Consider the following 12,585-nt stretch of genomic DNA (forward strand, 5'->3'; position numbering starts at 1 on the left):
TCTAGTTTTGTACGAAACCAAATCAGCACTATTCTTGTCTGGCCAATTCGTTCTAGCTAGCGACAGTGGTGGTGAAACGTGATTTAAATTTAAACTGTTTAGTAATTGTTTTGTATATGTTTCAGCAAATGGACAAGCTGAAAGCTACGAGCAGCTGAAAAAGACCTTGAAAATGGTAATCAAACGCTTTATTAAATGTTTTTGTAATGCTTGCAATTTCCTTTTTAACTGCCAACAACCCTGACAATATCGTGCTTTAATGGTTTAACATTGTTTGGTATTCCTATTTACTTCTCTTAATTAATATGCATGTTAAAAGACGTATATAGTTATTACTTTGTGATATTGTCGGAGTGCCCTAGTTTAAAAAAACTGACAAAAGATGGATTTCTTCATTGCAATTTAAAAGTTAGATACTCATGTAGGATTTGGCTCCTACAGTCTAGCTATAACTCCTTACTTTCTAAAATTTTATTTGAAGGCGAGATTACCCAAAAAGGCTTTGATAACAACGTAAAAAGCTCCTGGCAGCAGAAAAATCAGGTAGGTTTTGATACTTTTGAACAACATGTAAAATAATCTCCTTTATATAACATGATATGCTTAGCAGGTTATGATTGACTAACCACTTTATTTATAGATGCAATACATTTTGAAAGCAGATCAGTGTGCAGTAGTCTGTGATTGTAGTAGAATTCTATAAAGCACATGTTTCACATCACTGCCCTATTTATATTGCAGATGACACTCCTTCAACAAGTGGCAATGAATTTCTCAGTAAGAAAACCCCAATTATTTTGCTTTAAGATCAGTTGTAATATAGAACTTTCTGCGGATCAGTTTGATTAACTTTCAACTTCATCCATTACAGGTGCAGCAGAGGCCTTTGGTAAAGCCAAGAAACTACTACAGCCTCAAGTAAAGAAAAGGCAATTTCCATTGAATGATAAACGTTTGGACCATGGCAAATCATTATTGAAGGTTAGTTAAAAAGTGAAGCTATGTGTATGACTATCAGCAATATATTAATAATTAACTGTCTAAAAGGCATATTTTTTCATAAACTTTGCTTTTTCTCCTTGATGCTAGGTCAGAATGGCTCCCATGGAGTGGAAACCAAGAACTCCGAGAAGGTGTGGACGGTACCAGAAGTTAATAATGGACTAAGCTCCACCTCGAATCATCCTGCAAGGCCATGAAACCTATGATGATTTAATTACCATAGCCAAAGAACGCTTCTGGCCAGAGCGTACTGAGGGGAGTGAGTTCACTCTTTGTCATTCTGACGGGACCAGGTGGAGTAAGGAGGATTTCCACAAAGAATACAGAACTGTTTCTGATATTACACATCTGTGGAAAAGAACACTATACATCGGGCGAAGACAACTGGGTAATAAAGTGATCAATATTGCTATTAACTACTGTCTAGCACTCGATTTTGTATGGTATGAAATAATTTTACTTTTTGTACAGAGGTCGTGTGTTTGGATGATCAAAGTTCCATCTCAGGTGTGTGCCTGCCCAAACCAAATTGAATATTTTTGATTGTGTGATTGAACATGGTACACCAGGGGTGGACACGAGGGCAGTGTCCCTACAGGTTTTACATGTGTCCTTGAACCAACACAGCTGATTTAAATGGCTAAATTATCTCCTCAACATGTCCTGATGTTCTCCAGAGGCCTGGTAACGAACTAATCATGTGATTCAGGTGTGTTGACCCAAGGTGAGATCTAAAACCTGCAGGGACACCGGCCCTCGGGGCCTGGAATTGCCCACCCTGTGGTACACGGACTATGGTGGGCATTCAGATATATTGCAATTAATGTGTTATTTTACAGATGAAGACCCTGTAACTAAAGTGGGTGGTGATGAAAGTTGCAGTTTAGGTGAATGCCTGGACATCTAACTAAATCATTAAAATTGACTTCTTATTTTGTTTGCATTACATTTCCAACCTTTACACACTTGTTTACTATGCTTGGTCATTGCACATTTGTAATATGCATCTTTTTCTGCAGATGAACTTCCTGAAACCCTCATAGGACAAAATGTTGCAGAACAGGTAAAACCATGGCTTCTTTTTGAACAGACCAATTAATTTCTTATCATTGTCATAAATGTGGATATTTTCACAGTGCACCCTGCAAAAAGTATATCTTGGCTGAATGTGTTCATAGGATTTCCATCCAGAAACATCCAGCTCAGGTGAATTTGAAACAGGGAAAGTCAGAAAGAAAAGCCAGTCCAAGCAAAGGAAGGAGGAAAATGTAGGGTCATCTCTAGGTCCAGGTGGAGCAGTGAGCCAAGACATGTTACCACATGCAGTTATTGAGGCAAAAAGAAGCTATGGAGGGAGCTGAAGAGCTATCTGAAGGTGCTGGAAATAGTGAGCTTTTGATAGATTTTGCAGAGTCCTTCAACACAACTCCAAAGTCGCCATCATGTAAGCATTATTTCGCATTTAGGGCTAACCTCATATCATCAGACAAAATTGTAAATAAAGGTTTTCATTCTTCACTATTTGGTACTCAAGTTCCTGGAGTAAACCTAGATATTACTAATCCAGCAGTTAATAGAAGAATGTTTAGCAGTAGCTGTATGTTAATGTATGTTACTTTGTGTTTTTATCCCCAAGTGTATCTTCCACGTGTTCCATATGTGGAAGAGGCTTTAATTACATACAGCGAGGACAATCTACTGGGAGAAGGGACATTTGGCAAGGTATATAGAGGTTCTTTTCATGGTACTCCAGCAGCTGTTAAAAGGATCGTGTGTGGCCAACAAGGGATGGAGGACAGCGACATTCATCATGAGATAAATGTTTCACTGTAAGAACTTTGACACACTTATTTTTGTTTCATTTTCAAAATCGATTGTTCCTCAAGCTGTAATGCCTCTATTTTTTTTTTTTTTTTTTTTTTTTTTTTTTATTAGGAGACTGTCTCACCCCAACATCGTCAGACTAATGGCAGTTGCCGCACTGAGTCCTGCTTTTTGTTGGCAGCTGAATACATTCATGGCGCAACCCTGCAGCAAGTGCTTCACACAGACAGCTGCTTGGTGAAGGTACCAATACTCATAATTTTATATTGAATACATTTTGTGAATAATCTTAATACCATCATATTAAAACAGAACTTCTTATTGCTGGCATTTCTTTAAATATGTACTTGAAACCATCTTTGTGTACAACATATAAAAGACTGATTAATTTTTTTTTCTCTCATGTTTTCAACCATTTAGAATTACAAAATGATCTTTAATTGCCATATGCCAGAAAAGTATGAACTTAGTAAAATAATAATCTTAACTTTCTAATAATAAGCTTCTTTACTATTTTGGTAGAATTGCTTTTTTTACATGGATGAGTTCAGACATTTTAGGTTTTCTTCTACAATATTCTTACAATATTTTTCAGGGATTTTGGTCCAGTCCTCCAGACAGGACTGGTGTAACTGAGTCAGATTTGTTGGCCACCTTGCTCACACACACCATTCACCTCTGCTTACAGTTTCACAAGAGGACTGCAATCAGGGATTTTTGATGGACACTTCCAAACATTGACTTTGTTGGTCTTAGGTCCCATTATATATTGTCTTGATAGCTTGAAGGGGATGATGCGGTTTCATATCACTGGACTTATCCATGGCAGTAGAGTACATCCATGCACAGAGAATCATTCACCAGGATATAAAGCCAGCAAATGTCATGGTAAGTGTTGCAAAAAGCAGTTTCACCACAGTTCGTGTATTCGTCAGGCTTCCAGAAAAAACACCGGGACTCAGAGTAGTCAATTAACAATATTTTTATTAATACACACTTATTGATTATAGCTTATAGAAGGAGATGTACAGAACCCCGGACTTCCTCTGCAGATCTCAACTCCTTTGTCCGTTACATGCAGTTTTGTATAAGTGACCCCCTTCTAACCCCTCTACGAGGTGCCATAAAACTAATCACCATGTTTACATGTTTGTGTGTGTGCGAGCACGTGAATGCCTACATACATGTGCGGCTCCCACGTACCTACGTGAGTGTTCGTGAGTGACTATGTGCGCATACCTGTGTATACACACAGGTATGCGCGCACACTCACTCATGCACTCACTCATGCACACTCACTCATGCACGTGAGTGAGTGTGCATGTGGTGTGGGTGCGTAAAGTAAAGCACTGCAGGTGTGTCTCTCAATGTAGTGACTTCCCGGATGTCATAAAACCCATCTCCGTTCCAGACCACCGTTATCAAGTCACAAATGTTGAAACCCCTCCTAAGTATACCCTGAGGAATTTCCACTTAACATCAACTCCTCTTTGTCTTAGTTTCACAGCTCAAATGGGGAGGGCCTCATAAAATCTACTTCTAAGTTCATGACACAATCAGGCCTTTATTACATTGAGGGCAGTGTCAGTGTCTTTACAATAATTCTACATTCTAAGTTAACATATTTCTAAACTCTAAAAAACTAAACATTCCTACATGTCTAAGCTCTAAAATAAGCTAAACATTTCTACATAAGCCATACTGAATTTTTCTTTATTGAACTTTATTCTCTTCAGTCTATTAAACACTACATTTCAACAAGGAACTGTTCTGGTATATTCATATAAAGGACTTTTTTTTTTTTAAGTAGGAAGCCTTACATTGTTTCTTTAATATGTTGGTTGTTGCACACCTACAAAATTCCCAAACATGTTGTAATAAGTTTAGGCTTTACAAACTGAATTTTCTATTGTTCTATTAGTCTGTACCACTTTCTTAAGTGGAATGGGGATAAAAAAAGAACAGGACTATAAAACCGTGTTTGATCATTATCCAATCTGTTAATTTCAATGTTAGGTATAATAAACAATCTCAGAATAAATCTGCAGTGGTTGGGTGATCTGGGTGCTAAAAGCTTTGAGGGGTTTTTTTTTCAATTATGAGCTGTGGTCTTTGGAATGACAGTTTTGATAACATTTGTGAGATTTAAGACAACCTGATAAGTTCTCGTGTGTATACCTTATAGGTTCACCACCCTTCTAAGAAGGCAGTCCTGACAGACTGGGGCATGGCAAACATAAGAGACACTGTGATGCTTCGTCAAGGGAGTAAGTTCACTGCCCAGGTTATTGGTCCAGCTGGTGGCACATATCTTTACATGGCTCCTGAATGCATACTGATGTTTGAAGAGGCCTCGTTCCAGACAGACATGTGGTCCCTCGGAGCCACATATCTGGAGATCTGACGGGTCCGCTCCGTGGACTGTTAAAAACAAAGAGAACTGGCTGCACTAATGGCCACCAAAACCCCACCACATGCCCTATCACATCTCAGTGACAAACACAGTTTTCTTGGTGGTTTGGTGAGCTATGACCCAGACTCAAGGCCTTCCGCATCTGATGTTGTTAAGTTTCTCAAGTCAGGCCTTGATCTTACAAGCCGATATGGCTACAAGTGGTAATGTTGCTACAGTCTGCAGTTCAAAAGTCTTTCAATGTTAATTATGTTATACATTAGGGTTAACAAAAGTTGTGTTAAATGAAACACTGAATCATTATGAAAGATGGCACCTTGTCAATTGTTTTTCAACATTTTATTGTACATTTTGTTGGTCAGACAGTTTTCAAATTACCTGTTGATTGTAAACAAGGATAAATAAATGTTAACAAACAATGTTGTATGATTTTATTGGTCATTGGAAATGTTTACTGGTGCACCTTCCATCCTCTGTCTCTTCAGAAAGATGTATATGTCATTTGCCTCTGCAAACGTAGAAGGTGTAGGAACTGCATTTCTGTTCATGGCAGTTGTCAGCTCTTGGACTAGCATGAGGTATGCAGCAAGGCAACCATCAGGTGTGCAGGGAAATTGGCTGTTTTCTAAAATGTTCTGGCACATGTCTCTGAATTCCTGGTTTGCTACCAGTGAAGGCTCTTCCACCTCACAGATTAATTGCTTGGCGTAGTCTAAAAGGTCTGGGTCAACTATGTGCAGCACATTGCCATATCCTGCGAATGAAAGACAATATTGAAAAGATGTTCACTTTGGAATGTTAAAAATAAATGAATAATCATAAAGCTGTTCTACAACCTGTATAATAAGCAGTCAGTTTTTACAGATGTTATTGCAGAAACTGAAAGATGTAAATATCACTCAAACATTTTGATTAATTTTTAGTTAAAGGTGCCAATATGAAGCCATATTTGTATTGACAGTAGAAATTCAGAAATCTCAGATTGTACCAGAAGTAAGCTTCTTAGGAAGACAAATAAAAGAAAGCACATTATAACAGTTTTACGCTCATTACACTGGATTCCAGTATATTTTAGAAAAATCATTTTAAAATTTTAGTAATGACTTTCAAAGCTCGAATCGTGAAGCTCCTGCCTACATTTCTGATCTTATAGAACCCCACACTCCCTCTCCCAGCCTGTGATCATCTAATCAATGGCTGTTAGTAGTCCCACCAGAAGACCAGAGGCAATAGATCTTGCAGAACGGTGGCTCCCAGGTCATGAAATGCTCTGCCCTACATCATTATGTTTCCTTGATTGTATTTATTCTGTATGTTCAATTGTGCTGTTATATGTCTGTTTTACATAATTGTGAAGCCACTTTGTGGTTTTTATCCTGTGAAGAGTGCTATATTAAAGTAAAAGTAAACTAATGAAAGTTAAAAGAAAAAAAAGAAAAAAAACCCCACAGACTTTCAAATGACATACCAGGAGGTGGTGAGGTAAACAGAAGGTCGGGTTTCCCAAATGGACCTGGTGCATTGCGTTGCTTGCGGATGTCATGGGTGTTCCAAACTGTTTGCTCCGTTTTTAAGTCTCTTTGAAGCAGTGGCAAGTGTGAGTACTGCAAGCAGTTGCTATGAAAAAGGATAATTAAAAAGTTAATATGTTCATCTGCTTCTTTGAGGAAGAATATGTAAAAGCTAATTTTTAATCAGTACTCAAAAACAAAGCATTCCTAGACCACATACTTTCATACTGCTGCTTGATCATTTTCATGTCTAAAAATATTGACTTACATGTGCACAGGATTGTCCAGTTCAAGGATCCCAGACTCCATCATGGCCTAAGCATGTGGTTTTGAAAAAGACATAAGTTGTGAAGGTGAGCATTTCATCAGTGAAAAGGTACAGATGTACAAAAAAAAAAAAAATTCCAGCATAGTGTTTTCAGATAAACTAATCCATCGTATGTTTAGCGCAATTTTGATGGCTAGTCTTTGTTATTAGGTTTTACAGGTGAAAGATTTGCTTTACCTCAAATGTTGTCAGCCATTTCTTAATCCATGTCCGCTTTAAAATACTGTTAAAACATTCAGCTCTCTAAACAACATAAACATGACATTATCAGTTTTGTTGTCAGGTTGTTACTTTAGAAATAGTCATTTACCAGCTTAAAGACATACCTGGTTGTGCACTGATGTCCCCATTCTGAAGCACCTCCATGCCTGATTCCCAAGATCTCGCATGTGAAATGCCATCTGCATTTGACCCACAACAAGGTTCTCCTTTCCTCTGTCCCCCCGAATCATTTGAGGACAGCCTAAAGACACAAACTGAAGATAATTAGTGAATGATGAAAAAATAAATTTATAACCAAAATGTAATCTTTTTTTAACCCCCCTTTTTTAAGTATATTGCATACCACCCTGTTCTTGAACAGCCTCAAAGAAGTATCTGGCCACAAAGTTTTGTTTGCGGTTGGATGTGCCCACCTTTAGCCATAGAACCTTCCTGGAAAATCTGAAAAGAGAGAAATTGAAAAGCGGCCACTCGTACATATGATTTAATCATGTTTTGGCAATATGTTTGGTTTTGTTACATTCCCCAAGAGTATTCTGGTTTTCCATTGTATTCTGTCTAGGCGTTGTTTCTGGTTCCTCCGGCCATTTTGACTGCCATAGTTATGTAGGCTTACATGCCTTTGGAATTGAATGTGACCCTTGACTGTGTTCAGACTGATGCGAGGAGAGAGCTGCCTTTTGTTTTGTATTCTCCTGTTTATTGTGTTGGTTAGGTAGGTTATCGTAAATTGTACATTTTATTTTCTTTGGAGTTAAATTCTGTTTACTTTATATCAGGGATGTTTTATTTGTTGTGTTGTTCTTGGCCCTCCCTGAAATAACTGCCAGTCTGAAATGGACTAGCAGGAAATAAAACCTTTAAAAAATGCCATCTTGAATCCTCCTTCACTATTCATACTTTATCTTGGTCCCTTAGACCAGGCTTGGCCCATTCAGACCTCGAGGGCCAATGTCCTGCATGTTTTAGATCTCACCCTGGGTAAACACACTTGAATAAAATGATTAGTTCATTACCAGGCCTCTGGAGAACTACAAAACATGTTGTGAGGGTAATTTAGCCATTTGAATCAGCTGTGGATCAAGGACACATCTAAAACCTGCAGGACACCGGCACCTCGAGGCCTGGAGTTGCCCATCCCTGCCCTAGACTACTCAGGAGAGATAACACCTCAGTTTACCTCACATCCTTATCTTGAAGCAACTTTGTACTATATCTGAATATAATCAATTAAGTAGCGAATGCCATATTCAGACCTACCCATCAATCCCCAAATGTATCCACATTCCAAAGAACTTCAGTTTATCATTGCCTATATGAAACAACAAATAAAAATTACAATTTGTTTCGACAGAAGTAACATCAAAACATGACAGGAAGGTTAATTGAAAAGATAAAATAAATACCATCAATGTGCCAGGTGTCATTTGGACCACGGCTGATGTAATTCCGACGGGAATTTTCTTCTTTCAGGAGATCTCCTCTGAAGACCACTTGCATCCATATCCCTCATTATATTAGCAACATCGTCTCTACAGTAACAATAGATTTTACTCTGAGCTCAACAGTAAAACAAGAGAATACTTGATTATATTGAGTACACACTATGGAAACCAACCTGTAACAAGGCCGCACTCCTCTGACATCCCTTACCCGCTTTACCATTGCCCTGATTCCTTGTTCAGGAGACCACTGTTTCATCTCACTCTAAAAAAACAAACAAACAATTAATTGAATGGGCTTTTTAAATAACTACAGAAAATAACATTTATTGTTTCAACAATAGCTCTAACACAGACTTCAGGAAAATATGTATTTTTGCACTGATGTTTTAACGCTTACCTCCACTGCTTTGTGGATTTCAGTAAAAGGTCGTTGGGGGCATCTTCGCTTCAACCCTAGAAGTTTTAAAACTCGTCTCAGATGCCTCTCACTGTTAAAAGACAACACAGACTTGCATTATATTAAAGGACAACTGCATGTTTTGTAATTTTAGAGAGTTGTCATGGAAACTGTTGAAATGCAGACTTACCTTATTTTATGCCCATATGAATTGAGTACACAGCTGATTTCCTTTTGTTTTAAGCCTTTGTTGAACAATGTTATTATCATCGTATCTTGAAAGGTTAAGTGTAACAAAAATAGTCTAATTGATCACCCACCTCTTACACTGAACATAAGTAATTAACCAGTAAATTACTAAATCTTTTAGGTGGCAATTATACTAAAAGCAGCGTCTATTCAGTGCCCACAAATAAAATATGTGTAGCAAAAAATACACTTCTTTAATATGAAAGAGGTGAACAGTAGTTAATAAATAAGTTGTACTTTCGTCATTTATTTTTAATGCTCTTTAAAAAAAAAAAAAAAGTATTTTTGGTACAGTCATAAGAAACAGCCAGAGTCGGATACTCCTTTCATCATCGTCGGATGACATTGCAGAAAAGTCTAAAAACAACAACAGAAAAATACATATCGGGATCACAAAATATCTCAACAGTAGCAATATAGAAAAGAGAAAACAGCGAGAGAAAGGATGCAGGCTGCTCGTAAGCTTTCAGCTTGTCCATTTGCTGAAACATATACAATTACTAAACAGTTTAAATTTAAATCACGTTTCACCACCACTGTCGCTAGCTAGAACGAATTGGCCAGACAAGAATAGTGCTGATTTGGTTTCGTACAAAACTAGATTTCCTTCTTTGATAGGTAACTTTCACAACATTACCGCAACTTAATATCACACAACTGTGTCAAAAATATGAACAAAAGGGAGAAAAAGTTAAACTTACCTTGTGTCGTTAGGAGCCTGGACCGCGGTAAAACTCCGGTGAGGTCAATGACCTTGCGCTCTCCCACTGTCACACGTTGATGACGTATTTGGAAATCAATTTGGATGGGACATGACAACAGCGCCACCTGCAGGAAGATTTTCTGAGACCTGACAATTTTCCATGTGAGTCTGATACCTGACAATTTACCATGTGAGTCTGATACCTGACAATTTACCATGTGAGTCTGAGACCTGACAATTTACCATGTGAGTCTGAGACCTGACAATTTTCCATGTGAGTCTGAGACCTGACAATTTACCATGTGAGTCTGAGACCTGACAATTTACCATGTGAGTCTGAGACCTGACAATTTTCCATGTGAGTCTGAGACCTGACAATTTTCCATGTGAGTCTGATACCTGACAATTTACCATGTGAGTCTGATACCTGACAATTTTCCATGTGAGTCTGATACCTGACAATTTACCATGTGAGTCTGAGACCTGACAATTTTCCATGTGAGTCTGAGACCTGACAATTTTCCATGTGAGTCTGATACCTGACAATTTACCATGTGAGTCTGATACCTGACAATTTTCCATGTGAGTCTGAGACCTGACAATTTACCATGTGAGTCTGATACCTGACAATTTTCCATGTGAGTCTGAGACCTGACAATTTTCCATGTGAGTCTGATACCTGACAATTTTCCATGTGAGTCTGAGACCTGACAATTTACCATGTGAGTCTGAGACCTGACAATTTTCCATGTGAGTCTGAGACCTGACAATTTTCCATGTGAGTCTGAGACCTGACAATTTTCCATGTGAGTCTGATACCTGACAATTTTCCATGTGAGTCTGATACCTGACAATTTTCCATGTGAGTCTGAGACCTGACAATTTTCCATGTGAGTCTGATACCTGACAATTTTCCATGTGAGACTGATACCTGACACCTTTTTTCCTGAGACCTGACGATGTCCTAAAATGTACGCCGTACTACGGGTAGAAACAGGAGTGATACACCTGCTGCTGTCAGACCTGCAGGTATCAGGCTGTGATGTTCTCCTTTATAGTGGACAGAAATATTTGGAGTGGCACAAATAATTTGTGGCATCTTATTGAAGAACAGCTGATTGTTCTTTAAATAGTTTGAAATGGTTATTTTAAAAAAAGGGTAAAAGGTAAATGGATGCAAATAACTTTGTTGTTTGCAAAACTTGTGCATATGATTTTAAAATTGACTATTTATATTTGCATTTGAAGTTATGAAATATGATTCATTAAACATGTTTGTGGTTGTTACAGTAAAAATATAACTTTTTCTACTCTGATTTTATGTTTTTTGTCTGATTTTAGATCAATTGTGTCAATACAGTTTGTCAAAATGAAAACAGACACATGAGGTTGTTCTGCAAAGGATGATACCAAACAAGACAAAGTAAAAAGTTTTTAAAGGTAAAATGTGGAGGAAACATCAAAAGTAGTTAAAAATGGCCAATAATACCCTTGACCCCAGAGGGTTAAAGGTTTTTTTTTAAAGTAATGCAATAGTTACTCTTTAAGTAATTAATTAATTTTAGAGTATTGTAAGTCAGTTACTAAATCAGTTACTTTTTTGAAGAAGTAACTAGTAACTATAATGAATTACTTTTTCAAAGTAACTTGTCCAACACTGATGGAGACACGAGTACTGGATCAAATGTGACCCTGAGCTTTGTTTTGACCTACAAAGTTCACATCCTGCTTCTTCTTCCAGTTCAAAACATGCAAAAGTTCACTGGTTTCCACAGCAGAGCCTGACACAGCGCTCCACGCCTTCTCCTCATCACATTTGTGCTTCCTGACGTGCAGCTGCTTCCTAAACTTCCAGACTTCTAACTTCATTCATAGGGAGGAGATCACTCCACTGCACTGCAGACAGACTTCACACTTTCATGAATTCCTTCTAAGGCCTGATGTGGCTTTGCTTCCTGCTACATGACACATTTATTCACACCTTATGAACCAATCAGGAGTCTCCTACCTGTTCCCACAGCCGCCTCATTAATAACAGGAAGTCAGTGTTTCTGTGAGCCGACGAGCTGAACTCAGACTTTTCACTTATACCACGTCTTATTTCTTTCTTTATTGTATTTATTTATTTGACCTGCACAGTGATTTTATTTCTATATGTAGATATTTGATATTGTGTAACTGAAGCTGTGTCCACGTTTGATCTCAAAGTGACACATGGACTCTGTCTGTGTCCTCAGTTTCCCAGCATGCCTCGCTGTGGAGCTGTATGATGGTTAGCAGGTAGGCTTTTGATTAGTGTGATTAGATTTGATTGGGTTTTGATTAGTGATTGAAACCAATTCTAGAATCGTAAATCGATTTTTAAATATAAATGTATTTTAGCTGAAACGCCTGAATCTCAGGTTAAAGCTCCCACAGTTTCAACAACCATCAAACAGCTAAAACAGTAACAGAGAGCAGGAACACGGATTCTGCACAAAGACGCATCAGA

General features: G+C 38.0%; 1 protein-coding gene and 1 long non-coding RNA gene across 2 annotated transcripts; one reads left to right on the forward strand and one right to left on the reverse strand.

Moving 5' to 3' along the window:
- Positions 1-1,786: 1,786 nt before the first annotated feature.
- Positions 1,787-2,980, forward strand: LOC120438805. Its single transcript, XR_005612162.1, has 4 exons — positions 1,787-1,889; positions 2,022-2,065; positions 2,639-2,831; positions 2,938-2,980. It is a non-coding gene; the product is annotated as an uncharacterized LOC120438805 (long non-coding RNA).
- Positions 2,981-5,563: 2,583 nt separating this feature from the next.
- LOC120435012 lies at positions 5,564-8,800 on the reverse strand. Its single transcript, XM_039603721.1, has 8 exons — positions 8,707-8,800; positions 8,561-8,612; positions 7,644-7,741; positions 7,405-7,541; positions 7,256-7,321; positions 7,019-7,065; positions 6,708-6,856; positions 5,564-5,993 (listed from the first exon to the last, which is right to left on the reverse strand). The coding sequence occupies exons 1-8, from the start codon at positions 8,798-8,800 to the stop codon at positions 5,671-5,673; spliced, it is 966 nt and encodes a 321-aa protein (XP_039459655.1). The 3' UTR covers positions 5,564-5,670.
- Between the last annotated feature and the right edge of the window lie 3,785 nt (positions 8,801-12,585).

Source organism: Oreochromis aureus, linkage group 3 (genome assembly GCF_013358895.1).
Source record: "Oreochromis aureus strain Israel breed Guangdong linkage group 3, ZZ_aureus, whole genome shotgun sequence".
Classification (NCBI taxonomy): Eukaryota; Metazoa; Chordata; class Actinopteri; order Cichliformes; family Cichlidae; genus Oreochromis; species Oreochromis aureus.